This window comes from Muntiacus reevesi, chromosome 5, assembly GCF_963930625.1.
Source record: "Muntiacus reevesi chromosome 5, mMunRee1.1, whole genome shotgun sequence".
In the NCBI taxonomy this organism is placed as follows: Eukaryota; Metazoa; Chordata; class Mammalia; order Artiodactyla; family Cervidae; genus Muntiacus; species Muntiacus reevesi.
This window is the reverse complement of record NC_089253.1, coordinates 98,390,993-98,418,070: the sequence shown is the minus strand read 5'-3', so window position 1 is coordinate 98,418,070 and position 27,078 is coordinate 98,390,993. Positions and strand designations below refer to the sequence as shown.

The 27,078-nt window shown below is 52.1% G+C and overlaps 1 protein-coding gene across 3 annotated transcripts in view; it reads left to right on the top strand.

The window, feature by feature from the left end:
• The window catches only part of KAZN (kazrin, periplakin interacting protein), a 963,882-nt gene that overhangs the window by 869,923 nt on the left and 66,881 nt on the right, over positions 1–27,078 (top strand). For all 3 annotated transcript variants that reach the window (XM_065936048.1, XM_065936045.1, XM_065936046.1), the window contains 2 exons: positions 10,502–10,638; positions 20,075–20,245. In XM_065936048.1, the coding sequence (XP_065792120.1) occupies positions 10,502–10,638; positions 20,075–20,245 (308 nt within the window). The remainder of the gene's footprint in view (positions 1–10,501; positions 10,639–20,074; positions 20,246–27,078) is intronic.

Sequence of the window (27,078 nt, the reverse complement as noted above, 5' to 3'; positions counted from 1 at the left end):
GCTGTGTTTCCAGAAATCTCCACCTCCGGAGTCGAGGGAATGTCACAGTTCCGGGCCCATCCCCTGCCACTATTTTTAGTGGTGATCTGGAGGAAGGAGGACTTTCCTGGACTTGCCTTCAGAGGCTGGAAAACACCACCCCCTCCCCACCCTTGCCCTCCCAGTTCCCCTGGCAGGAAGAGGGAGCCCAGATTCCCAGGCCTGCCACTCACCCTCCATGCTTCTGGATGAACTCTGAGCTCTTCAGAGCTGAGGGATGGCCAGCAGCAACAGTGTGCTCCTGCCCTCAGGTAGCCTCAAACAGCCTGTGGCAGGTCCCCTCTGCCCCCCACAGTATCTCTTCTCGTAACACTCTGTCTGCAGGTGTCTGATCCCTTCCAAGGCCAACCCTCAAAAAACTTCTCAAGCTTTTCCCAGATCCCCAGGACTTCCATGATGGTCCAATGGTTAAGACTCCGCTTTCCAATGCATGGGGTGGGGGTTCAATCTCTGATCAGGGAACTAAGGTCCCACATGCTGTGGGGTGTGCCAAAAAAAAAAATTTTTTTTTTTTTTTTAAGAATAAATTTTTTTCCCCCAGGGGCGCTTTCCTGGTGGTCCAGTGGTTAGGACTCCATGCTTCCATTACAGGGGGTGTGGGTTTGATCCCTGGTCAGAACTAAGCCACGTGGTAGAAAAAATTAAGTTTTTCCCATTGGGAGCCCCGGGCATCTCTGCTTGAGACAGACACTCTCCAGGTGGCTCCTCCTCGCATCACCCCTCTGCCCAGGCTCCCAGACAGCCTTCCATCCCGTGCACTTGCATCCTTTGCTCAGATTCCCCCAAGAGAGCACCCCTTGCCTCCCAAGACCACCTGGTCCCCTTAGATGGTGATGACTATTAGAACGGTGTTAAAACAGAAGCCAGCAAGCGCCGTCAGGCATAGTTAGAGCTTTTACTTTGCTTTAATGCTCACCCCAGTAGAATGAGATAGAAACTGTTATCCTTCTTTACACGTGAGGAAAAGACTTAGATTGGTTAAGGAATTTTCCGGAGTCACACAGCTCATGAATGGTGGAGTCTCTGTCTGCAGAGCTTGGTTCCTCAGCCACGCCTGGACCCAGTCTCCTGTGTTACCTCTTCTATGGACACCTGCCCAGATGAGCAGCCAGCCCCCATGCAAGGCTCACAGGCATGGTTGGGTAACACAGTTAATTGCCAATATTGAAAAATAAGGAGATGTTTAAAACAAAAACTGTGACAATCTAGAGTATGGAATTTTCCGGAAGAGTCTAGAGTATGGAATTTTCCATGGTAACCCTGGGCCTCATTCAATCCTGGAACAGCTGCTCTTCCAGGTGGGGTATGCGTTCTAGGTCCCCATCTGCCCTTCCTTTCCTACGATGATCCCTGGCAGGCCTTGTGGTTGTTGGGTGTTCCAGCATGGGTGTAGTGGTCCCGTCTTGAGCCCCTAAGCTGGAGGATCAGGGAAGGAAGAGGCAACTTGAGATAGCTGGCAATGGTGAGCACGCGCGCTTCCCCACTCTGCCAAGCCACCGAGTCATCTCTCCCCAACTTTCCTAACCTGCATGGACTGTGCCTAGTGCCAGCTCCTGGAAATACTGTCAGGTGAGGCTTACGCCCTGCCTTCAAGTGGCTTCTAGGCTAGTCTGGGGGCAGGAAGACCCTGAGCTGTCCCTCTGTCCCCAGGCTGCTGGTACACATCCCTGTGGGGAAGGCAGGGCTCCCCTGCAGCAAGTAGAATCCTGAGCTGTAGACTTATGGAAACCCAAAAAGAAACTACCCCAAATTCAAAGAAGGGAGAAAGGCAGGTGTTCCCCGGCAGATAGGCAGGAATATGTAAATATCACTTCCTCTCAAGCTCAACATTCAGAAAACTAAGATCATGGCATCTGGTCCCATCACTTCATGGGAAATAGATGGGGAAACAGTGGAAACAGTGTCAGACTTTATTTTTGGGGGCTCCAAAATCACTGCAGATTGTAGCCATGAAATTAAAAGACACTAACTCCTTGGAAGGAAAGTTATGACCAACCTAGATAGCATATTAGAAAGAAGAGACATTACTTTGCCAACAAAGGTCCATCTAGTCTAGGCTATGGTTTTTCCAGTGGTCATGTATGGATGTGAGAGTTGGACTATGAAGAAAGCTGAGCGCCGAAGAATTGATGCTTTTGAATTGTGGTGTTGGAGAAGACTCTTGAGAGTCCCTTGGACTTCAGGGAGATCCAACCAGTCCATCATAAAGGAGATCAGTCCTGGGTGTTCATCGGAAGGACTGATGCTGAAGCTGAAACTCCAGTACTTTGGCCACCTCATGCAAAGAGTTGACTCATTGGAAAAGACCCTGATGCTGGGAGGGATTGGGGGCAGAAGGAGAAGGGGATGACAGAGGATGAGATGGCTGGATGGCATCACCGACTCGATGGACATGAGTTTGAGTCAACTCCGGGAGTGGTGATGGACAGGGAAGCCTGGCGTGCTGCAATTCATGGGGTCGCAAAGAGTCAGACACAACTGAGCAACTGAACGGAACTGAACTGATGTCATATTAGATGGTGGCAAGTTCAATGCAGGAAAAAAAACAGGGAACGGAGTGAGGAGGGTGTCCAGGGAAGCCTTGCTTAGAAGTTGATTTTTCAGTCAAGACCTGGAGGAGGCAGGGAAGGGACCACGGCCGGGGATCAGCCAGCCCAGGCATGCTGAGGGAATGGGCATGAACCAGGAATATTGAGGAGCAGTGAGGCAGGGATGGTCGGGGAGATCACGAGATGGGGGGTGGGGGATGACAGGTCACATGGCCCTGATGGGTCATTCTAAGGACTGTGCTCACTCTTGAGTGAGACGGGCTGTAGGGGAGGAGCAGGAAAAGTGACATGATCTGACTTGCATGTTAAGGGGACACTCCCTGCTGAGCTGACGTAGACTTTAGGGCTGGGAGACCAGTTAGGAGGCCACTGCACAATGCAGACCACAATGGTGGTGACAAGGACCAGGGTGGGGATCAAGGAGGGGCGAGAAGAGGCCAGATTCTGGTAACATGTTGCAGGCAGGGTTGACGTGGCTTGCTGATGAGTTGGGTGTGGGGCGTGAGAGAAATAGAATCAAGGAAGGAAGATTCTGGGGCTTGGGGTCAGAGGAACTGGAAGGTTAAGGTCACCATAAACTGAGTTTGGGGAGACGAAGAGGAGCAGGTTGTTGGGGGGCTGGTCAGGGACTCAGGTCTCCAGCGTGTGAGGTTGGACAGGATGGGGGCAGCCCTTGGCTCTGAGCATGGAATTCCAGGCGAGGTCCAGGCTGCATGGTATCAGCATATGGGTAGATTTAAAGCTGGGAGGCTAGACGAGCCCAGTCAGGAAACCGTGGAACAGAAGGGCCAAGGCCTCTGATGCCTGGAGGTCACAGTGAGGGGAGATCAGCCAGAGACAGGAGCCAAGAGGGCATGGAGCACCCTTCCCCATGAAGTCAAGTGCGTTAGGCAAGGATGGTGGGGTTTGTGGCTTCAAGGTCATCAGTGACCTGGGGAAGAGCATGTGCCACAGAGAATGGAAGGAGGGCAGTGGACACGCCTCAGCCCTGGAGGGCAAGGGGAGACAGAATAAAGGCAAGCAGAGCCATGTCTGCCCCCAAGACCCTGCAAATGCTGGATGCTGCTCAGTGATGGGCATGGGCCAGGTTCCCTCCTCCCTGGGCTATCTGCTTTGTTCAGTCGTTCGTTTGAGAGTCAATCCACTGGTATTTACTGAGCACTTAATATGTGCCAGGCACTGTTCTAGATGCTGGGGATACAGTGATGAACAAGGCAGATCAGAGCCCTGCCCTCAAGGAGCATATATTGCTCATTGGGGGTGGACATAAAGTTACGTACGTAAACTCAGCAATCCTTCATTTATTTTTGACTCCATTCAGGGAAACAGTCCGCTCTCTCACCCTTAAGCATGCAAGTTGGAGTCTGTTTGCCACCATCTTGTTGATGTGAATGAACTTCTGCTTTCCCTTTTAGTTAAATGGAGCTGAACTTGGTTCCGTGGAGTGCAGTGGTAATCAGCACAGTGTTGACCTGGAAGAGGCTCACCAAACCATTTTCAAACATACCGACTCTGATCAGTTAGTGATGATCTCTGCCTTCTCATCTGAGGCAGGGCTGGAAAATCTGCATTTACTCCCTGTGGTCCCAAGGCAGACATCACAAATCAACCCAGGTTCCTGTAGAGCTGGTTGATTAGTCATGTCTGCATGGACACAGGATTGTAAAATGAGAACCTGCATTCCAGATGTTTTCTTTCCCAACGCCAGGCAGGAGGTTGGAAAGGTCACACTGCCTAATTTTTTAGGCTGCACTTGGAGAGAGCAGTTGTGGAGATTATGCAGAGATCATGGGCCTGGAAAAGACCCTGATACTGGGAAAGATAAAAGGCAGGAGAAGGGGACAACAGAGGATGAAATGGTTGGGTGACATCACCAACTCAATGGACATGAGTTTGAGCAAATTCTGGGAGATAGTGAAGGACAGGGAAGCCTGGCATGCTGCAGTCCACGGGGTCACAAAGAGACACAACTGAGCGACTGAACAACATGGGCCTGAACATCAAAGTACTGGGGTCAGGTGCCAGTTCTGCTATTCATTGGCCGTGTGAGTGGATCAACCCACCTCACCTGGCAGTGAGAAGAAAGGGGGGTGGTTTCCATTTGGGAGGAGCAGAACTGCCAATGTATTTCACTCAACCGGTGTTGACTTCAGAATCAGGAGACCTGGGCTGACCGGCTGTGTGATAATGAATAGTCTTTCCCTCTCTGGACCCCAGTCTCCCCATCTGTAAAGGGAAGTTGAGCTGGAAGAACATTTTGGTGAGTGTTTATTAAGAGTGGTTTGCCGAGCCCTTCTGGCTCCCACCTGCCCACCCCTGCTTTCTCAGAATCTGTAGATGCTGAAGAGGTAACTGGTCAGGAATGTTGAATGGAAAAGAAAGGGCGCCCCCTGCTGGTGGCAGCTGGGATCATCATTGCCGACTCCGGTCTGCTGACCCTACTGGCTACCCCATCTCTACCTCTGAGCCCATGTTTATCATCAGGCTAGAATTTTCAAAAGGTCTCTTGTCCATGGACCATCCAAAACCAGGCCTGGAGTCTTTTGAACTCAGACTAGTGGGAAATCTGACCCTGTGGAATGAGTCCGTGCCTTGGGCTGGCTGAGGATCCTGCAAGTGGGACGGACGGCTGGTGAAGGATTCCCTAAGAGCTGCTGACACACACACACACATGCGCGCATGTGCGCATGCACACGCCCCCTCCTTCCAGCAGTCACGGAGGAGTCATGGGGTGTGTATAAGAATGTCACACCACCTTTAATGGAAACCTCAGAAAGCCCCCTTGGGGTTGTAAGACAGCTGCAGAAACAGTGTCTTGTAGCAGGAGTAACTGGTGTGAATTTTTGGATCATCCCTTGGTTTTATGGATCGATGCGGGTTCTGTGTTCACAATAATGCACTTTCACAGTAGGGGTGATGGAGAAGCGTGAGTGGTTCAAGGTCAGATGCTAAGGATGCAGGGCCAGGTCTGCATGGGTCCTGGTGAGTCAGTTAACCCTTTGAGCCTTGGTTCCTTCCTCCATAAGGTAGGTGCAGCCCCAACCCCCAGCCCAAAGTCCGGAGGAGCAGATGAGGTCAACCGGGCCATGTGGGTTTGTTGGGGTTGACGATTGGGGAGCCAGCAAAGCCATGGGACAGGAGGGTGGGTAAGTGTCAGGACCAGGGGCCTGCCGCTCACTGCTTGGCCTTGTTCCTTAGTCTCCCTGGGTGCCCACTTCCTCATCTACAAGGTGGACCGACTTCATAAGGTAGTTGTGAGAATTAAGTTACAAAAACCCATCAGGGGCTTAGGGCCCATGCCTGGCACATGGAGATTGTTCTGCTATCTTGGAAATTGAGGCTCAGGGAGGTTACATGACTTGCTTGAGGTCTCAGAGCCAGGGAATTCCCTCATCCAGTGGTTAGGACTCTGACCCAAGGCTAGAACCAAGATCCTCTGACCCCAGGCCAGGGCCCATCCCACCCGGCTATGTGTTGTTGGCCGAGGCCTTGGACTTCTCTCTGGGGGACAGTGGTCAAGGCGAAGTCTCCTAGTACCTCAGGAGCCAAAGGAAGCTCACAGAGTCAAGCACGCTCATGATGGTGAGGGAACTGAGGTTGGGCAAGGGAAAAGCTAAGAGCCTGGTCCCTCTTTGCCCAGTGGGATTCTCGTTGCAGCACTGCCCCTGTAGGTAAGGAGAGACCCCACCCCACCCCCCGCCACGCCTCATGCTCAGAGTTAGCGTTAGTCACTCAGCTGTGTCTGGCTCTTTTCAACCCCATGGACTGTAGCCCGCCAGTCCATGGAATTCTCCAGGCAGGGATACTAGAGTGGGTTGCCATTCCCTTCTCCAGGGGATCTTCCAGACCCAAGGATTGAACCGGGGTCTCCAGCATTGTAGGCAGATTCTCTGCCATCTGAGCCGCCAGGGAAGATGTGTCTCACGCTCAGAAGGGCCCCGTAAAATCCCGTACTCTCCAGGCCCACAGCCCCCAGAAGCTCAGAAGCCGACAGTTAACCTGTACTGTTCTCTTCACACGACAGCTGTGGCCTCCCGTTGCCTGGGCGCTCGCTGGAGGTGGGGGTCTGTTATGCTGGAGTCAGGGGACATCGCTTCTCTCTCTGGTCTCCACCTCCCAAGAGTCGTGTTTGCAGAAACTGAACTGGGGCTGACGCCGCTCGCCCTGCCCTGCGTCTGGGTTAGGAACTGTAGGGTCCCGAGCCAGGGAAGGAGGAAGGAATCTGCTGTGGAAAGGCAGAGCTTGGGAATTTGAGAAGAGTGATGTCCCCAGAGAAGCACCATGGTCTTGGGCCACACCTGGGCCCCTGGTTGCACGCTATAGCTCATCCTTGATGCATCTATCAGTCCCTCCCCACACACCCTCCCTCCACCCCGGAGTCCCTACATTCCCAGGAGCCCGGCTGGTTTCCCTCAGGGATTGCCGGGCATGACATCACCCGTCACCATGGCAGTGGTTCCAATGGTCCACCGTGGCTTGGGACACACCTGGGTGAAGCTGGGTGGTGGAAAAGGAGAACAGAGCACTGGGGAACTTGAGGAGGAGACAGGAGGCTGGTCTCAGAGAGAAAGACCGTCATTCATGCTCACAGAGCATCACCTGTCACCTCGTCTTGTGTTCGGAACGTTTGGAGAATGTCAAACAGAGTTTTAAAGGAGAAATTAAAGTATGCTTATGACAAAGGAAGGAAGGACACCTCCCACTGTGTAATTTTCATAGCTGTGTGTCTGTAGTTTACATTATTTCTTGGGGAGTCTGTCAGGTCAACCTCCCTATTTCCCTAAATAGTTACAATTCTGGTTCCCCCTTTAGGGGAGGCCCCCCTCTGTTGGAGTGACAACACCTGGATGCACGGGCATGTTCAGGCTCAATGGGAGACACACCCCCACTTTCCCACCTCAGGCCAGCACAGGCATCCCCAGGTGCCCCCAGGTCCTGCTCCCCTGTGTGAGTTCCCTTGAGTGGATTGTAGATGTGCTTCTGAAAAGCTGGGTGAACAACATGGCAGCTTCTTGGTTCTCACTGTGGTTCCAGAGGCATTTTGTCTTCATTTGTAAGCGGTCTTCACTTGGCATTCATTCCAAGAGATTCAGCTTCCGTGTTTTCTCAATCCTCAGCCTGCCAAGGGTCCAACCCAGCGTCGGGCCCAGCAGGCCTGGAATTCCAGCCCCGCTGACCTAAAGTTGCTGCTCTGCAAGCTGGCCATGAAGGTGACAAGTCCCGCTGCAGGAGCCAGGAAGCTCAAAGCTGTCATTTAAAGCCCGCCCCCGGATGCAGAATCCACCTGCCAATGCAGGGGACACGGGTTCGATCCCTGATCTGGGAAGATCCCACATGTCGCAGAGCAGCTAAGCCCATGCACCCAGCTGTTGAACCCGTGCTCTAGAGCCCGTGAGCCACAGCTGCTGAAGCATACGCGCACTCCAGGGCCTCGGCTCCACAGCAGGAGAAGCCACCACAATGAGTAAACCCTGCTTGTCACAAGTAGACAAAGCCCACATGCAGCAAAGAAGAAGACCCAGACATTAATTAACTAATTAATTTTAGAGAATTAATAAAGCCACCCCCAAGACCCAGAGTCCCTGCTGCAGGGTCCCTCTGTGGCTCCTTGCACGCGCCAGTGCCGTTCCAGCCAACCTGCCTCTGCCCTGTTCTGCAGATGGTGCTGGGCTGGGGGAGAGGGGTAGAAATGCAACTTAAGTCAGGCTCGGAGCCAGAGCACGGGGTTCCCGGGCCTTACGCCATACTTTTTCGTATCAGAGGCTGAGTTTGTAGGTTCAGCATCCAGGACAAGATGGGAGGGCACCACCATTGCCTGCCCGTATCACTGCCCTCAGCTAGCCATGAAGCCAGGACCCTCTGGGATTTGGGGGGGCCTTCCCTGTAGAGGCAGCATGAGGTCAGGTCACGTGTTTGGGCCTTGGGGACAGATGTGGCTATGTGACTCTGGGCAAATGACTTAACCACTCTGCACCTTCACAGGCTGGAAGCTTCCAGAGCTGAGCAGTTACTTTGCCCCCTTCCCACCACCTCCACTGTTCCTTCCTCAGTGTCTCTCCACAGAGAGGGGAGGGGACAGAGTTCAGGGGACTCTGGAAAAGCGAGGGGGGCCACCCTGAAGCTGGAGCCTGCCCTGCACAAGCCCGAGCTTGCCCGTCCCACTCCCTTCACCGCAGAGCCAGTGCAGTGAGCAGAGTCTGGAGGGAGCACCTGTTGCCAGAAGCCTGCATGGAGCACAGGGCACTGTGTGTGTGTGTGTGTGTGTGTGTGTGTGTGTGTGTGTGTGTGTGTGTGTGTGCGCGCGCGCGCGCGTGTGTGTGTGCACGTGTGTGTGTGTGTGTGCACACGCATGTGTGACAGCTTCATTGGTATACAGTTCACCCAGCATACAATCCATCCATTTACAGTACATAATTCAGTTGTTTTTGTTATATTCACATATATTCAGCTATACATCAGTATTAGAGTATTTGTGTCACTTTAAATGGGGGTGCATCACTTTGACTCCATCCCTTTGGCTACACCCCCAAGTCTCCAGCCCCCACGCCTTCTACCACCCCAGCCCAAGACAATCACTAATCTTTCTGTCTCCACAGATTTCCCTATTCTAGACATTTCATATACATGGAATCATACACCATGTGGCCCTTTGTGATTGGCTCCTTTCACTTAGCATAATATTGTCAAGATTCATCACATTGTAGCATGAATCATTGCTTCTTTTTATTGTCAAATCATATATGTGATATGGATGTACTACATTGTTGAAAATTCATTCACCAATTAATGGCCATTTGGTCCTTTCCCCTTTGGCTACTATGATTAAAGATACTGTAAACATATATATACATGTTTCTGTGTAGACATATGTTTTCATTTCTCTTAGATATACACCTAGGAGTGAAATTGTCGGATCATAGGGGAACTTTATGATTAATCACTTGAGGAACTGTCAGGCTGTCTTCCACAGAGCCTGTACCATTTTCCGTTCCCACCAGCAGTGTATGAGGGTTCTAGTTTCTCCATATCCTTGACAACACTTGTTACTGTCTTCTTTTTATATTTTAGCCATTCTGGTGAGTGTGAAATAGCATCTCACTATAGTTTTGATTTGCATTTCCCTGGTGACTGATGATGTCAAACACCTCTTCAGGTGTTTATTGGCGATTTCTTGGGGAAATATCTGTTTAGGTCTTTTGCCCATTTTTAAAATTGGGTTATTTATCTTTTTATCATTGAGCTTTAAGAGTTCTTTATATGCTTTTACTTTATATAAGCCCCTTATCAGATAGGACGTACAAATTTGTTCTCCTGTTCCTTGCATTGTCTGTTTACTTTCTCCATGGTGTCCCTTGGGGCACAAAGTTTTTAATTTTGATGAAGTCCCATCTCTCTGTTTTTTCTTCTGTTGCGCATACGTTTGGTCCCATAACTTGCTGAGTATTTTTAATCAGACACTTTTCCCCATGAAGGGAATGGCACAAAGAGTGAACTCTTGGGCTGGGCTAAGTTCTGGTGGCTCATATTGGACTCTGAGAGGTCATTTCAGCAGGAAATAAAGGGTCCCATCAGCTTCCTGGGTGGTGGAAGTCACAAACTCACCAGGCCTCCAGCTCTTTCACTTGGGGATCTGTTCAGGGTGGGAACAGACCTGCAATCAGGGAGTGCCCCCCCTGGCTGGGTCAGTAAAAGTAAGAAATGAGAATTGGGACTCTAGAGATAGGAGGGCCTGCGTTTGAATCCAGGGAATGCCACTGATGATGTGGGCGCCTAGGAGAGAAATGTCCTCTTTCTGAACCCTGTTTCCTCCCCTGTTCATGAAGGGGTAGAGAAAAGAGTCCCTTCTCAGCGTTCGCATTCGGGCTGACAGGCGGCTAGGATCTCAGGAACTGACTCGGTCCTCTGTCCTCCAGCCATGAAAGCCGACCGGAAGCGCCTAAAGGGTGAGAAGACAGACCTGGTGAACCAGATGCAGCAGCTGTATGCCACGTTGGAGAGCCGAGAGGAGCAGCTACGCGACTTCATCCGCAACTACGAGCAGCACCGCAAGGTCGGCACCCCCCACCCAACCCCGATCCCGCAGACCCCCGACACCGGCTCCCTTATTACTGCCCCACCCAGCGCAGGGTCCGACCTCGACTCTCAACACAGGAGGACTGCCCATGGCCCCTTATGCTCACTGGGGGACATCCCTCATGTGTTGGGCTGGATCTGGGTCCTGAGATGAATACACTCAGCCCCTAATCATAGCTCTGTGTCTCCTGGGCAGACCAGCCTGGACAGGAAGCCCAGTCGGTGACAGTGTAGGCTCCGGATTCTAGCTGGTCTGGGTTCAGATCCCAGCTTCCCATGTCTATGCCCTTGGGTATCTCCTTAACCTCTCAGAGTCTCAATTTCCTCTGAGACAGCAATCATGGTGCCGACGTTGCAGAGCTTTGATGAGGACCCTGTGAGATGATGGATAAGAGCATTAAACATGGTGCCTAGTACATACTAAGTGCTCATACTAAATGTCAACTTTGCATCTTACTAATACCTTAATAAGAGTGTGAAAAGAAAGTGGGGAGAACCATGAGATAGCAGGAAATTCTTCCTCCAGGAGACAGTCCTGGAAGGCTTCACAGAGGTGGTGACATACAAGTCAGGCTCTGTGGGGTGAGTAGGAGTTTCTGGTCAGACGACTGAGGAATTTGGTTCAGTCAATATCTGGTATATGTTCTGTGGTCATGCCATAGAGAGCTTCCCAGGAGGCACTAGTGGTAAAGAACCTGCCTGACAATGCAGGAGATATAAGAGACGTGCGTTTGATCTCTGGGTTGGAAGATCCTCTGGAGGAGGGCATGGCAACCCACACCAGTATTCTTGCCTGGAGAGACCCATGGACAGAGGAGCCTGGTGGGCTACAGTCCATAGTGTCACAAAGAGTCAGACATGACTGAAGCGACTTAGCACACATGTACGTGCCATACAGAGTACTGAAGCATAAAGGAAAGAGAGTCAGTCCCCAAAACCAAACAGGCCTTATGAGCCACTATGTTTGCAGGGAGAGTTGTCGCCTTCTGGTGAACAGGACAGAAAATCTATTGAAAACTGCCCTGTGCCTGATACCACATGGCAGCAGGTGTGACCAAGGTTTGCTTATACTCTGCAGAGAAAATGGAGGTGGGAAACTCTTAAGTTTGCTCAGGCATAGGAGGTTTGAGCAGTTCTTCCAACAGCTGGTGGGCTGGTTGCATGGTACACTCACAGTGTTGCCTCTGAGCCAGAGTCCACAGGCAGGAACTTCAGAGACAGGATCTGAATTTAAATGCTTCATCCCCACGACCCTCTTTGGTCTGTAGCAGTGACCTTCCCTCTCACTGCCCAAGTATACAGATTCCTTCCCTTCCAGAATGAGAACAGCCCTGGGGGAGCTCCCGAGGCCAGGCATCCACAGCCTCTGAGTGGTCCACAGTTTCCCAGCTGCCCTGGGTGTCAGCCCCGAGCAGCAGGACCCCAGTTTCTCATGCTTGTCCTTCTACAGTGGGTGAGCTCAGTCCCTGGAAGTTGGCCTCCCCATGCCTGTCACTTGCAGACAGAATGTGGCACTCAGTCAACACCCTGTGGAAGCGGAGAGGAGGAATGGGAACCACTGCTACCTGCTTTCTTGGTCCTCTTCTGGGTCCCAGACTTCCTCTGTGTCCTCAGTTGGCAGAAGGCTCAAGGGAGTTCTCTGGGGTCTCTTTTAAGGGCACTAATCCCATTCATGAGGGCTCCACCCTCATGACCTAAGCACTTCCCAGAGGTCCCACCTCCTAAAATAATCACATTAGGATTCTTTCTCTCTCTCTCTCTCTTTTTTAAGTATTTATTTATTTGGCTGTGCCAGGTCTTAGTTGTGGCATGCAGGATCTTTAATTGTGGAATGTGGGATCTAGGCCTCTGACCAGGGATTGAACTCAGGCCCCCTGCATTGGGAGTGTGGAGTCTTAGCCACTGGACCATTAGGGGAGGCCCTGGGATTTCAACATATGAATTTTGGTGGGACACAGTCATTCGGACAATAGGACTACCTGCCTCTCTGAGTCCACCTCTGTCCATTCTCCTTTCCTAGCTGAAGCACCTGTAGTAGGTCCCAAGAGCCTGATCTTTCTTCAGTAGGTGAGACATAGAAAACCTTTGCTCAAGTGGCCCTGTGCCCATCAACAGGGAAACACAGTCATCCTTGTTTGAGGGGAGGTGACACAGGGTAGGGGCCAGAGAATCAGCCCACGGTGAAGCCTGCGTCCAGGGAGGTGCTGTCCCCAAGGGCGAGGGGAAGGCCCCAGGCTGTCCTCGTCCTTGACCCCACTTGTCCTCGGGTCATCAGCTTCCTTGTGTGTTAGTCAGTGTTCTCCAGGGAAGTGATACAGATAGATAGACAGACAGACAGATAGACAGACAGATAGATAGATAGATAGATAGATAGATAGATAGATAGATAGATGTATATATATATACAGAGAGAGAGAGAGTGTGTGTGTGTGATTTATTAGAAGGAATTGTCCCACATGATCACGGAGGCCGACAAGTCCCATGATCTGCCATCTACCAGCTGGAGATCCAGGAAAGCCAGTGGCATCATCCAGTCGGAGTCCAGAGGCCTGAGAGCCGAGCTGTAGTTCCACCCAAGGGCAGGAGGAGACCCATCCCCAGTTCAGCTCTCAGGCAGGGAGGGCAGTTTCGTCCTTCCTCCACTTTCTACTCAGGCCTCAAAAGGACTGGATGATGCCCACTCACATGGGGGAGGGCCATCCACTGGGTCCACCCATTAGATCTTAATCTCATCTGAAACAGCATCGCAGACACACCCAGAAATAATGTTTAGCCGAAAATCTGAACACCCCATGGTCCAGTGAAGTTGACACATAAAATTAACCATCACACTTGGCCCTGAAGGCAGGGTAATGCAGAGGTTAAGACCAGATAAGGTTTAGAATCTCACCTCTGCCAGTCACTAGCCAAGTGGCCTCATCCTTAAAACTGGGATAATGATAGCAAGTACTGGAGCCCAGCCTTGCCAGCCTGAAGCTTCTGGTACACAGAGCACACGGCGGTGGTGGGGGGAGGGGAATGGTTGCTGCTGTTGTTGTTGTTGTTTTTACCACCATCACCTCTGAGGGTTCAGAGTCAGGCATTTGATCATGGAAATTCCACAGTGGGTTTCAGGGCCCTTCTATGGGCCCCTCATCCACCGTAGACTGGTGATGGTCCCCCTGGCAAACTCAGAGAAGCACATGGCCGCCCACTGTCAGGAAGCCCCTGGCCGGGCAGGAGCAGTGTGAGAAAAGAGACAAAGTGGTCTATTTTCAAGAATAGCTAGCTTTGAATGACAGCTTGCTGATGTAATAGCCGATAGCCATAAGGCTTAGAAAAGCAGAAAGTCCGGGCAAACAAAGGGAGAGTGGGATGCCTAGGATTTTCACACGGGTTCATTGTATTGGTGAACTTAAAACATAAGAATAGCAATAGGGTTTCACCAGGCTCATCCTATTGGTAAATTCAAAACATAAGAATGTAAATAGGTGTGCAGGAAAGGAGGAAACAAGATGTCAGGGAGGCTGTTCAGTCACTCAGTCGTGTCTGACTCTTTGCAACCCCATGGACTGCAGCACGCCAGGCTTTCCTCTCCTTCACCATCTCCTGGAGCTTGCTCAAACTCAGTCCACTGAGTCAGTGATGCCATCCAACCATCTCATCCTCTGTCGCACCTTCTCCTCCTGCCTTGAATCTTTCCCAGCATCAGGGTCTTTTCTAATGAGTCGGTTCTTTGCATCAGGTGGCCAAAGTATTGGAGCTTCAGCTTCAGCATCAGTCCTTCCAATGAATATTCAGGGTTGATTTCCTTTAGGATTGACTGGTTTGATCTCTTTGCAGGGATGTCAGGGAGGGGCCAGCCCATAAAGAGGGAGGGAACAAACCTAGGCAATGTCCAAGAAGATCGTTCACCCCATAGTACTCAGCCAATGAGGAACTGAGGGAGGGACTTGTACACTAGGATAACTTGCTCTGTGTAACAACTCTGGGTGTTCCTGCCCACCAGACACTCCACCTTGCAAGACCATCATTAAAGCCTGGCTTCCCCCTACACCTTGTGTCTCCAAGTCCATTCTTTGAGTTTGAGCTAATGAGAGTGTTTCTCACAGTAGGTCCTAGCTGGCCTCACACAGACCCCAGTCATGGACCCTGCCTCCAGGAGAAAGGGAGAGTCTCGGTAAAAAAGCAAGAACCACCCCAGACAGGACCTTCTGGGGAGTTTCGAGGGTCCCAGAGGATCTAGGAACACAGGGTGGGGAAAGTATTTCCAGAGTACAGGCACCTTGAAGGAGGATAGAGCCAGATCTGAAAAGCAAAGAGGTGGGAATTCCCTGGTGGTCCAGTGATTAGGACTTGGCACTTTCACACTTTCACTGCTCTAGTCTGGGTTTGATCCCTGGTCAGGGAACTAAGATCCTGCAAACCATGTGGTGTAAATAAATAGATAAATAAGAAAAGGCATGTGATGCTTATGATAAAAGGCTAGGAGGATCAAAAAGAAAGGGCCATTTCACACACTCTGACAATGACTGTGACAATGGCCATCTTCAGAAGCCACCTATCACCACCTGATGCAGGAGGACTTACGGTATGCAGGCATTGTCGTAATCTCTTTACATCTGGTATTTTTCCAGCAACCCTATGCAGTATGATTGTCGCGGTTAGCCCCATTTTACAGAGGTGAAAACTGAGACGTAGGCCAAGTCGCTCATGCAGGGTCACACAGTTATGTGAAGCGGGGAAGCAGGATACAAACCCAGGCATTTAGGCTCTGGTGCTCATTTGCATAACACTTGGCCCGCATTGGCCTCCCACACTGCTCCATACCTGTATAGATGAACAAATGAGTTACTTTCGAGATTCACTGTTTACAAGGCAACCCAAGGCAAACCAGGGAGGAGAGGTCACAGCCACCCCCACGAGCTGTGAGAGGTGTACTGTGCCTGGTGGTGGCACTGTGACCGACCTGGGGTTTTAATAACAAGCATTTCTTCTATTAATATCTTTCAACTGGGGCATCAAATTCATTTTTACAATTGTGCTGATACTTGCGAATAAAATCCCCGTGGGGAGCCACCTTCCTCTAGTGTGGTGCTGTTTTTCTTAAGTCACAGGTAACTGGGGGCATCTCCTAAGTCCAGCAAGAAGAAAGGTGTGGTGTGAAGCTGAAGCCTTGCGGCTGCAGCAGCCCCGGACAGGCATAGATGGTCACCACTGAGCATCAGTGTCAGTCTCATGGGATAACTTCACAAGACCCTACAGAATCATTCAGAAAAACAGAATTTGGAAAACACTCAATTTTTTAAACTGCTATCCTATGTTATGGGGAGCTGTTGTTGTTTAGTCCCTAAGTCATGTCCGACTCTTTTGCGATCCAATGGGATGTAGCCCACCAGGCTCCTCTGTCCATGGGGTTTCCCAGGCAAGAATACTAGAGTGGGTTGCTGTTTGCTCCTTCAGGGCATCTTCCCAACCCAGGGACTGAACCCAGGTCTCCTTAATTGACAGAGTCTTTACCATCTGAGCCACCAGGGAAGCCCAGCAACACTGAGATGATACTTAACCATTGTTGAATGCAACCCCACTTTACAGATGGGAGGACTGAGGTGCCAGAGGGTCCAGTAACTGACCCAGGGCCGTATATTTAGGGATAGTTTAGAGATGCTAAAACCACAAATTCTGGTTTTATTCCACCTCGTCAAAGATCTTGCAATTTATTTTTTTTAATGGCTTGCATTTTATGTGCAAGAAAAAATATCCCCATGAACAGGATGAATGGAACCTCAGGTGCCCAACCCTCTTGATGCCGAGCCACTCAGTCTGCCACGGCTCACCCAGCTCTCCCAGGGACACCCCTGCAGGCCTCACCCAGAGCCGGTAACAGGAGCCCAGCTCTCTGAACTGGGGGTGGGGGCTGGGAGGGGAGGGGATGGGCAGGAAAGGTCAGCACAGGCACAGGCTGCTTAGAAATGAGCAATCTGGGGCCCAACCAGAATGTTCACAGAATTGCAACATCCCGGGAAGCTATGCCAGAGGCATATTCCCTGTCACAGGTCCGTGGTTTGGAGGGGGACTAGGGGATTCTCCATAAACACAACTGAGGAAGGTCTCAGCAAGCTGGGCAGTGGCTGGGCCTAGAGAGATCTTGGGTGGCAAGGTCAAAACAGACCACCTTGCCATTACCCCCTGGCCAGGCCTGTCTTCCCCTAAAGCCCTCTCCTCATCGTGCCCCTACTTCTTCTGTCCCGTGAGCTCCGGCTGCTGGGGCTCAGCTCCCAGCTGCCCAGAGGGACCTCAGCTCCCAGCTTGACATCTGAGGCCCCACACCATCAGGCTAAGTCCTACCTTCACAAATTTCAGCCACCCTGACCCCCATCAGGTTCCAGCCCCTTGGGCAGTTCTCCAGTTCCTTTCCTGCCTTTGTTGCTAGCAAGGATTGAGAACCTCCACCACACTATTTGTGGGGCTGCAGAGGTTATTTTACCTCTATGGCCTCGGTTTACTTATCTGTAAAATGGGGATGATCATAGTCCCTGCCTCACAGGTGGTTGTTTAAATATAATAATGCAGCTGAAACCCTCAGCACCGTACTTGACATGCGTGCAGAACATTCCATGACAGTTGTTACTGAGCCCTGCACTCCTGCCGGGGGTGTGGTCATGGATGTCAGAGTCTTTACTGAGGCAGAAAGCACCTACAACCTCCAAACTATCCCCCCCCTCCACCACACACATAGCCTGAACCTCCTGTCTGTCCACAACTAGTGGGGCTAGGGACAGCAAAGAGACACGGAGACAAAGCTGATCCTGAGGGTTCTAGTGGACCTTCTTTTTAATTGGGGGATGTGTGGTAGGCAGTCTCTGTACACCAACCAGTTCTCAGTGGTCCTGATCCACACACTTCATAGCATGGGATAGTCCATGACTAGGCTTGCTGCTAGGGCCTGAGGATGGATGCTGGGACATGGTCCCCAGCTTCTGGGGAAAGAGCTGGCTGGTCATCATGTGACTCAGCGGGCCATACTTGTCACCTGTTGCACTGACCCCACCTGAAGACAGCTTCAAAAAGGAAAAGAAAGGAGAAATAAGTACTGGTGGTGGAGCGCCTCCCTGCATTGGAGAGCCTGCTTCCAGAACCTAACAGTACATTTTACAATAGTGCCGTCTGTCACTTTGCATCTTTTTTAAAAAACATATTTATTTGGCTACATTGGGTCTTAGTTGAGGCATGCAGGTTTAGTTGCCCCGTGGCATGTGGAATCTTAGTTCTCCCACCAGGGGTTGAACCCCTGCCCCCTGCATTACAAGATGGATTCTTAACCACTGGACCACCAGGGAAGTTCATGTTACTTTGCATCCTGCATTACCAGTTTCTTCTGACCATCACTCTGGAGATGTGATGTGTCACTGGGTCACACACGAGGAGGTTGAGGTTTGGGGAAGTTGACATCACTTGCTCCATGTGTCACAGCTTGCCATGGATGGAACAGAGACTCACACCCAGGCATCCTGACCCCAGGAGACAGTCCTAGAAGAAATCATCCCCCAACACACACCCCACCTGCTCTAGACTCTACTGAGAAGCCAGGGGCGAGTAACACAGACACTCGTGTCCTCCCTGCACCCAGGCTGGGAGAGCTGTCCTGTGATGGCCTTCAGAGTCGGTCACAGCAACTGCCGCGCACTCTTCCTTTTACTCAGCAGTGTTTCTTGGCTGCTGCTCTGGGACCCTGACTTCTGCTGATGAGCTAGAGCATGCAGAAGGGCTTTTCAGTGTAAGCTCCGTGGGCACAGAGACTTTGTCTGATTTGCGCCTGCTGGTGGCATCCATGGATATTGGTTGAATGACATTGTCAGGTACCGGTATAAGAAACAGGGTGGGAAGGGCTGGGGCCGCTCTCTTAGATGGATGGTCAGGAAAGGCCTCCTGAAGAAGACATTTGAGGAGCATCCCGAATGAATGAGTGAGCACCTGCTGTGTGCCCTGCTAAGTCGCTTCAGTCATGTCCAACTCTTTGGGACCCCATGGACTGTAGCCTGTCAGGCTCCTCTGTCCATGAGATGCTCCAGTCAACAATACTGGAGTGGATGGCCATGCCCTCCTCCAGGGGATCTTCCCGACCCAGGGATCGAACCCACATCTCTTTAAGTCTCCTGCATTGGCTGGCGGGTTCTTTACCACTAGCCGCCACCCGGGAAGCCCTGCCATGTGCCCAGTGCCCTGCTAAACTCTGAATTTGGATTATCTCATCCGGTCCTCATGGTAATACCCTCAAGATAGGTGATATGATCCCATGTAACAGATGAGGAAACTGAGGCACAGCAGTCATTGCAACTTGTTCTTCAGAGCCAGAATTCGACCCAGACTCTCTCCTTCCCTGGATCCTAAGCCACAACTCCAGCTCTGTGACAGCCACAGAGGAAGGGCCAGATGTCTCCCTCGGCCTCTTGGTCTCTGACCATCTGGAAGTCAGGCCTTTGGCTGCAGGGCTGTTAGACAAGACAGGATGGCCACTCCCAGCTCGGATCCAGGCTACACAGAGACCTTGAGTTTGGCTCCCAATTTAGCGGGTGAAAAGACTGTAGGTGGTTGGGTAGGCAGGGCCCCTGGCTGGGACCCTTTCTCTGGAAGGGAAAGATGCCCAGGATCATGAGATTTGGCCCTTGCCAACAGAGGTCAGGTCCTCTGATCCAGCCAGCTATTCCTTGTCTGCTGGATTTCCTGGACCAGCATAGCTGGAGCCCATGGCCCTCCCCTCAGCATCACGGAGAAAACAGGCCATGAAGATACACCCGCGGGGAGCAGGGCCCAGGGTGAACAGCAGAGGACTGTCCTGCAGTCAGACACCACAGCTAGCTGGGGGTCCAACTTGTCCCGTCATCAGCTGTGACCTTGTAGGATGGTGACAGGGCCCCATGGCAGCCCAGGTGGCCGGGCTGTAGATGTCTCCTCTGTCACTGTTTTCCCGTGACACACACATTACCAAACAACAGAACAGAGGACCAAGCCCAAACCCACTGTTGACCCTTTTATTAGACTCCGTTTAACTATTTCCTTCATGTGCAGTCATTTAATCTTTATAACAGTTCTTTGATAGGAGTAGTGTTGATTCCCTGCCCCCATTTCAAATATGGAGAAACGAAGACTTGAGTTAAAAGAACTTATCCATGACATTCATTTGCTCGTTTATCCACTGAAGAAACAATGGCTGAGCATCTACTAATGGTTTATTTCTGTTCCAGTCTCCCAGCTAGTGTGTGGCAGAGACCGGCTTGAACCCAGGGCTTTCTTCCTCCAGGGCCCGAGCATGGGGGACCCCCCACCCCCACCCCCACACATTCTGCTAGTCCAGGGGTCAAGGGCCTCTGGGCATCTTCTGGCCAAAGGTTGGCCCCATCCATGCGCCTGGTAATGGTGGCCTCTCCCCGTAGGAAAGCGAGGATGCTGTGAAAGCTCTGGCTAAGGAGAAGGACCTGCTGGAACGTGAGAAGTGGGAGCTTCGGCGCCAAGCCAAGGAGGCCACGGACCACGCCACAGCACTGCGCTCCCAGCTGGACCTCAAGGACAACCGGATGAAGGAGCTGGAGGCGGAGCTGGCCATGGTGAGACCCCGCCCCTTCGCCCACACAGGCTGGGGGGGGCGGGGGGGTGGTACCTGCCGGAAGTGGTGTCGTGTTCTGGGAGCAGGAGGTGCTAGGAGACAAGGCATGCCAGTGGGTTTAGGTGGGAGTCTGGAGGGGCGGGACTAAGGCAGGGGGCGGGCCCTGGGATGCTCTCTCTGCTTTTTTTCATATCAACCACACAGCCTTCCATCTGCCTGCCAGGGGCCAGGCCTGTGGGAATGCTGGGAGACCATCCACTAACATTTGGGAGGAAAAACACCAAAAAATTAATAATGGTTATCTCTGGGTAGTAAGATCAGAAGTGGCTTCTATATCCTTTTTTTCCCTATTTTTCCACACTATCGTCTTATTGCTTGGATCCTCAAGGGAAAAAAATGTTATTTTTTTCTAACTTAAAACATCCTTCAGAATACTTCCAAACACTGTTTTCCTCAGAGATGTGCGCCCTGCCTGTGAAGATAGAGTCTAGGTGGTGTTTTCAAGCTTGGTCAGGCAATAGAACCAAGGTCTAGAGCCCTAGAGTTCTGTTCTGCCTTCTCCTGTGTGACCTTGGGCTGCTCACTGAACTTCTCTGAGCTTCCGTGACCTTTATCTGGTCCTGGAGTGGAGGTGAGGATCTTTATTCCACCCTGCCTTCCCACCAGGTGTTTGAGAAACTCCAGGGACCTCGTGGTTTAAAGGGCCTTGAAACTGTTGCTGCTGCTAAGTCACTTCAGTCGTGTCCGACTCTGTGCGATCCCATAGACGGCAGCCCACCAGGGTCCCCCGTCCCTGGGATTCTCCAGACAGGAGTACTGAAGTGGGTTGCCATTGCCTTCTGCAATGCATGAACGTGAAAAGTGAAAGTGAAGTCCCTCAGTCGTGTCCGACTTCCAGCGACCCCATGGACTGCAGCTTACCAGGCTCCTCCGTCCAAGGAATTTTCCAGACAAGAGTACTGGAGTGGGTTGCCATTCCCTTCTCCAGCCTTGAAACTACCAGAGGCTTAATGCAATGGTGGGTGGGAGGAGAGTGTGGAGGGGAATTCCTGGGACAGGACCTGGGGAAGCCCCACCTGGCTCTTAGCCAGAACTCAGCGTTCTCCTGGAAAGCACTGATGCCAGCTAACAGTGGTTGCTGCCATGGGTTCTGGGTTCAAATACAGCCCCCATTGCTTTCTAGCGGTGTGACCTTGGCAGGACCCTTCACCCATCAGGCTCTCAGCTCCCTCGGGTGTCAGTAGGGATACCTGCATATACTCCATGGCTTTCCCCAGTGGCTCAGACGGTAAAGAATCTGCCTGCAGTGCAGGAGACCTGGGTTCAATCCCTGGGTCGGGAAGATTTCCTGGAGAAATAAATGACAATCCACTCCAATATTCTTGCCTGGAGAATTCCATGGACAGAGGAGCCTGCATATACTCTATAGGGCTCTGGTGAGGGTTTCAATGAAATAATGCAAGAGAAGCACTTAGCCACTCCTGTACATGATTAGTGATGATATGACAATGGGAAGGTTTTAAATAGTCACTTCTTTCAGGACCAGGGGTTGCCCAGGGCAGGTCAGGATCAATGGGTCACTTCCTGGGACCAATCGCACCCTCTGCCTCCTGGGTCTCCATGTCCAATGCTGACCCCTAGTGGTGAGAGCTTCCCAGGCTAGAGGAAGTTCCATCTCCTGGGTGTCTGGGATCTTCCCACCAGTGGGGTCAGTGGTGCCGGCAGCCCTACTGCCACATACAGACTAGACAAAAACCTTTTAAGTTGTAGATCTAGGAAGGGGGCTCAGGGTGAGACGAGACTGCTGTTCTGCCAAGTCTTCCTGGTGTCCTATGGATGGACAGATGGGTCCTCATGGCCTTGGACCACTAGCTGCAGGCATGCTGGGGAACTCTGGTGTCTTTCAGGACTAGGAGCCAGCTCATCTCTACTTCCACTCATCATGCCTGGGTGACTTAGCCTGCTTTGGTTCTAAGAGCCTAAGGCCAGTGGCACTTAAGCTCTTGCCTCCTCCCTCTGGCCAGTTTCACACCTCTCTGCTAAGTGTGAATAGAGAGGTGAATATTTGCAGCTCAAGGTGGTGGGTTTGCTGTCACATCAACACAGCCCATGACAGCCCCCGTGTTGTTGGTGTGTCCGCTTGCCTGGAGGTCCCCTCTATGGCAGAATTTCACAGCCTGGAGGCCTCCAAGACTCCAGTCAGTGCTGTCTGGCTCCCCTCACTGCACTGCTGGCCAGGTCGAGAGCAGATGGAAGGCACTTTCCCTGCGTGTGCGCCCCAAGTCCTTGCGTTGTAAGCAACAGAAAGCAGCTCTGGCTAGTTCGAGTGCACCGCATGCACTGGAAGGAAGTCAAGAGCTCACAGGTGCGGTGGGGAAGCAGAGGGTCAGCTTGGAAACGGGCCAAAGCCAAGGCAGCTGCAGCCAGTGGGGAAGCCACGAGTCCATCTGGAATGGTCCGCTCAGTGACCCCTGCCAGGAGGATGAACCTGAACCCTTTGTCCTCTGGGTTTCACTTCAGTTTTTAAAAGTCTGATCCAGTACAGGATATCCAAATGGCCCATCTGGGGTCACCTGCTTACTCCTGTTCTAGGAGTTCTGGCTCTGGCACCAGTGATGGGTCATTTCATTAAGTGACCTGCCCACAACACTGAAGACCTGAGGCAGCTGCCAGGTGAGGGGCAAACAGGCCCTGTCCCAAATCAGGAATCATCCCTCCCCTACCCAGCTCCACATACCCTATGCAGCTGAAAAGGGCCACTTCACTTGAGTAAGAAAGAGACAAAGACACAGCTTCCCAAGAAATGAATACCTCTCTTGGTGTTTGGTGATGGGCACCTGAGGCTTCCACCCTTGGGGAGGGGACATCTCCTGATAACAACTCCTGGCCAAACTAGGCATTCCCACTCAAGGAGCAGTTTCACCTCCGCAGCCACACTGGCTCCACAGGCCACCCTGTGGTGGTGGTTTTGTAATTTAAAAACTGTTCAGCATGCTCTTTTATTGCAATACTAGTCACATACCATAAAATTCATCCTTTTATGATGTACAATTTAGTGGTTTTTAGTATGTTCACAAAGTTGTACAACCATCACCACTATCTAATCCCAGAACACTCTCCTCCCCCTAATAAGAAACCATAGCTGTTAGCAGTCACTCCAGTGAGCTGTATATTCTTACTGTGCCCATTTCACAGATGTGGAAACAGGTCTGGCATGCAGGAGGCTCACCCAGAGCTGACCAGAGAATTGAGAGGCAGAGCTGGGAGTCCGGCAGTCCTCACGCTCTGTGATGGGAGGCCTCTGAAAGGATGCCCAGGTGCTGGCCTGGAGGAGACACCCCCTCTTAGTGGTGAGCAGGCTGGAGACAGGGCTGCCAGCCCAGAGGTCACAGGCTCCCCCCCCCCCCCACCCGGACCCATCCCAGGTGCAAGGCCGTTCCCTGGAGCCTGGTTCTCTGTGGCCTAGACTTTTGTTGTTTTGTATCAACGCTGCTTCTCCAAAACAGGAAACAATTCTTAAGTTTACTATGTACACTGTTACCAAGGCTTCTCGCCCTCCACACTGTTGACATTTGGGGTCAGAGAATCTGGTGGGGCCATCCAGTGCAGTCGGTTGTGCAGCACCACCCATCCCTGGCCTCCACCTACTAGACGCCAGGAGCACCTCCCAACTACAGGAAAGTCTCCAGACATTTCCCAGAGACCCCTGGATGGGGAGAGGATTCTCCCTGGTGAGAACCACTCCTCTGTAGAGCAGGATGTTTCTCAAGAATGGAGTGTGGGATTCCCTCGTCTCGGCGTCTGTCATTGCGCCCTGGTTGGTCAGTTCTAACACGGTCCCAGTTTGGGTCCTGCATTTTCTGGCCGTGTGACCTTTGACAAGTAACTTAACTTTCTGAGCCTGTGTCCGTGTGTAGAAGACCTTTCTCCTGGGGTGATTGGGAGGTGCAGTGATGAGGGATGAAGGCAGGCTCACCTTCCACCATCAGTGGACGTTAGCTATTCTTACTGATGTTGGAAATCATCCTGTCCTCTGGCCACCCCGAGATGAAGAGTTGTGGATTCTCGTGTTCTGTCTACTAGCCGGTCATCATGTGACCTGGAATGGCCTGGGCCTCAGTCCTTCATATGTAAAAAATGACAGCTGTCACATCCCCAGGCAAGGCTGGCACAGCGAGGACCAAGTGAGAGGCAGGGTCGAGTGGCAGGGGGACCAGGGTGGTTTTGGTCCTTTTTTAACAGCTGTGCTCTGGGTTGGCGCCACCACTGGGTGGACACCACCTCTGGGTTCCCTCCCTCAAAGGAAATCAGCCCGGCCACACAGCACACTTCCCAGCCCTGGAACACTGCCATTCTGGCCCAGCAGACCAGCCCTTGCCCACAGCCAGCTCCGAGCATTGGACCCCCCAGCCACACATGAGGGTCAGAGCCTGCCCAAGCCTGACGTTGTCCCCCATAGGGCCTCTCTCCACCCTCTGGGGCGTGCTTGGAAAAGGTGTGGACCCAGCATTGCCTTATCAGCTCATTCTGGTGCCTCCACACTGGACCCACTGCCACCACATCCTGAGATCTGGGACAGGGTCACAGTAAGCCCAGGAAGACAGTCGTCGAGTCCTCTTGCAGCCAACGTGATGCCTCTTTAGTGCATACTCAGCATTCGTGCAGCTGGAGTCCACCCGAGTATGACCTTCTCATGTTTCCTTGAAAGGTTCCTGCCCTGAAATCCTCCCAAGCTTTGGCGGAGAGAGATATCCCTAGGGGATCTTCCCCACCCAGGGATCAAATCCATGCCTCTTATGTCTCCTGAATTGGCATGCTAAGTTGCTTAAGTCGTGTCTGACTCTACAACCCTCTGGACTGTGGCCTGCCAGGCCCCTCTGTCTGTGGGGTTCTCCAGGCAAGAATACTGGAGTAGGTTGGCATGCCCTCCTCCAGGGGATCTTCCCTACCCAGGGATCAAACCCACGTCTCTTACGTCTCCTGCATTGGCAGCTGGGTTCTTTACCACCAGTGCCACTTGGGAAGCCCCTCAGGCCAACTATCTGACTGGAAACACAGCCTGGCCTTCAGGCAGTTAGGAACCTGAGGGGGAGGAGGGCAGGGCTCCACACTCCTCCTGCCTTCTGCTTCCTGGATTATCCAATCTCAAAGAGGCATAAATAATCCTAACAGCCTGCTACTGTTGGACAGCAAACCAGACAGTATCCTGGGCCTTCCTGTGAATTATTCCATGTCTGACTCCTACTTGTGAAGTAGAAACTGTTTCATAATAACAGTCACTGACATTTATTGAGCCTTTTTTTTTATTAAACCATAGGCCAAGTGCTTTCCATAGCAACCATGTTTCCTCATCAGACAGACAAGGGTGTGAAGGCACAGGCGAGGGGGCCTTTCTCAGGATCCCCCAGCTAGGAAGTGGCAGAGCTGGGCTCAGATCCAGGCTGTTGGATCCCAGAGCCCAGGCTCCAAGGTGCTATACTGGACTTCCTTGTCCCACAACTCCAGGGGGGGCGCACTCACAGATAACGATCCCTCTGAGTTCCCCATCTTACCCTGAAGACCCTGGGGCTCAGAGTGGTGGAGTAACTTGCTCCAGATTACACAGCAAGCCAAATAGTAGAAATGGAGTTTGCACCGTGTTCTGTCTGACTTTCGTCACATGAGGGTGTTTGAGCCAATTCACCAGTTCCCAGGAGCTCAAAACTGTGGGTTCAGGGTGCCCAGCAAGGCGTGTAGGCTCAGAGAGAAGAGTGAGCTCCTAGTGTTAAACTGCATTCAGTGGAGGAGATTAGTAGAGAAATGTGTGGATTGCCACCAAAAAAAAAAAGAAAAAATGATCCAGTGCAGCATCGAGAGAGAGAGAGAGTGTGTGCGTGCGTGTGTGTGTGTACATGCAAGTATTTTAAGTTAGACTTTATATGCCTCATCTGCAGTTCACATCTCTGTTTTGCTCAGTCTTCGAGATATAAACTCATGAGTGGACAGTTTGTGACAGGTTCCTGTGCTCAGAACTCACAGATAGACCCGCCCCATCCTACAGGACTAAAGGTAGGCTCCTCCACATTGTCAGGCAGGAATAATGCCAAGTTGCCTGCTGAGTTATTCCTAGAAGGTGCTGCTCTCAGGCCGAGACAGAGGTGAGGCTCCACCTGGGAGAAGGAAGCCAGGCGGGGACAGGAGAGCAGTCTTGCCCGGGCCTCTTGCTGGGCTGCCTCAAGGGGCTGCTCATTTCAGGGGGTGACTTGGACTTGCCTGTGCTTCCCATGTGCGTGGCTGGGGACACTTGCAAGATGGCAGAGCTGAGAGTCAGTTAGTACTGATGGCAGGCTAACCAGGCGCTCACTTCCCACCAGAGCCCACCTGTCCAGCAGCCAAGCTGGGTCGGGCAGAAGGAAGCCAGGGAGTGGGGCCGCCAACTACACAGAGCGGAGCCAGGATGGAGGGCTGGGAGGCCAGGTGCACAAACACCTGGGGGGAGAGCAGATGTGGTCCCCAGTGAGGCGCGGTGGCCCAGGAAACGCGCCCATGATGCTGGTGGGCCTGCTGCAGGCACACGGCAGCTCCAAGACACAGCCAGCCTGGCTCCTTCCTTCGGTGAAAGGATTGCTCCATTGTTCCTGTAGTAACTGAACAGCGCAGATTTCCTGGGCTGTCTGCCTGGACGTGGCAGAGACCTGCTTCCACTCCCTCTGCAGTTTTCCTGAGTGCTTCACTCGTTGTGCCCAGCCCCAAGCCAGGTGCTGGGGATCTTGTGGTGACCAGCCACACCCCACTCTCTGCCTCATGGCTTCAGAGTCTGCATCACTTGTGCCAGTTATTTCCTCGCCCCAGAGG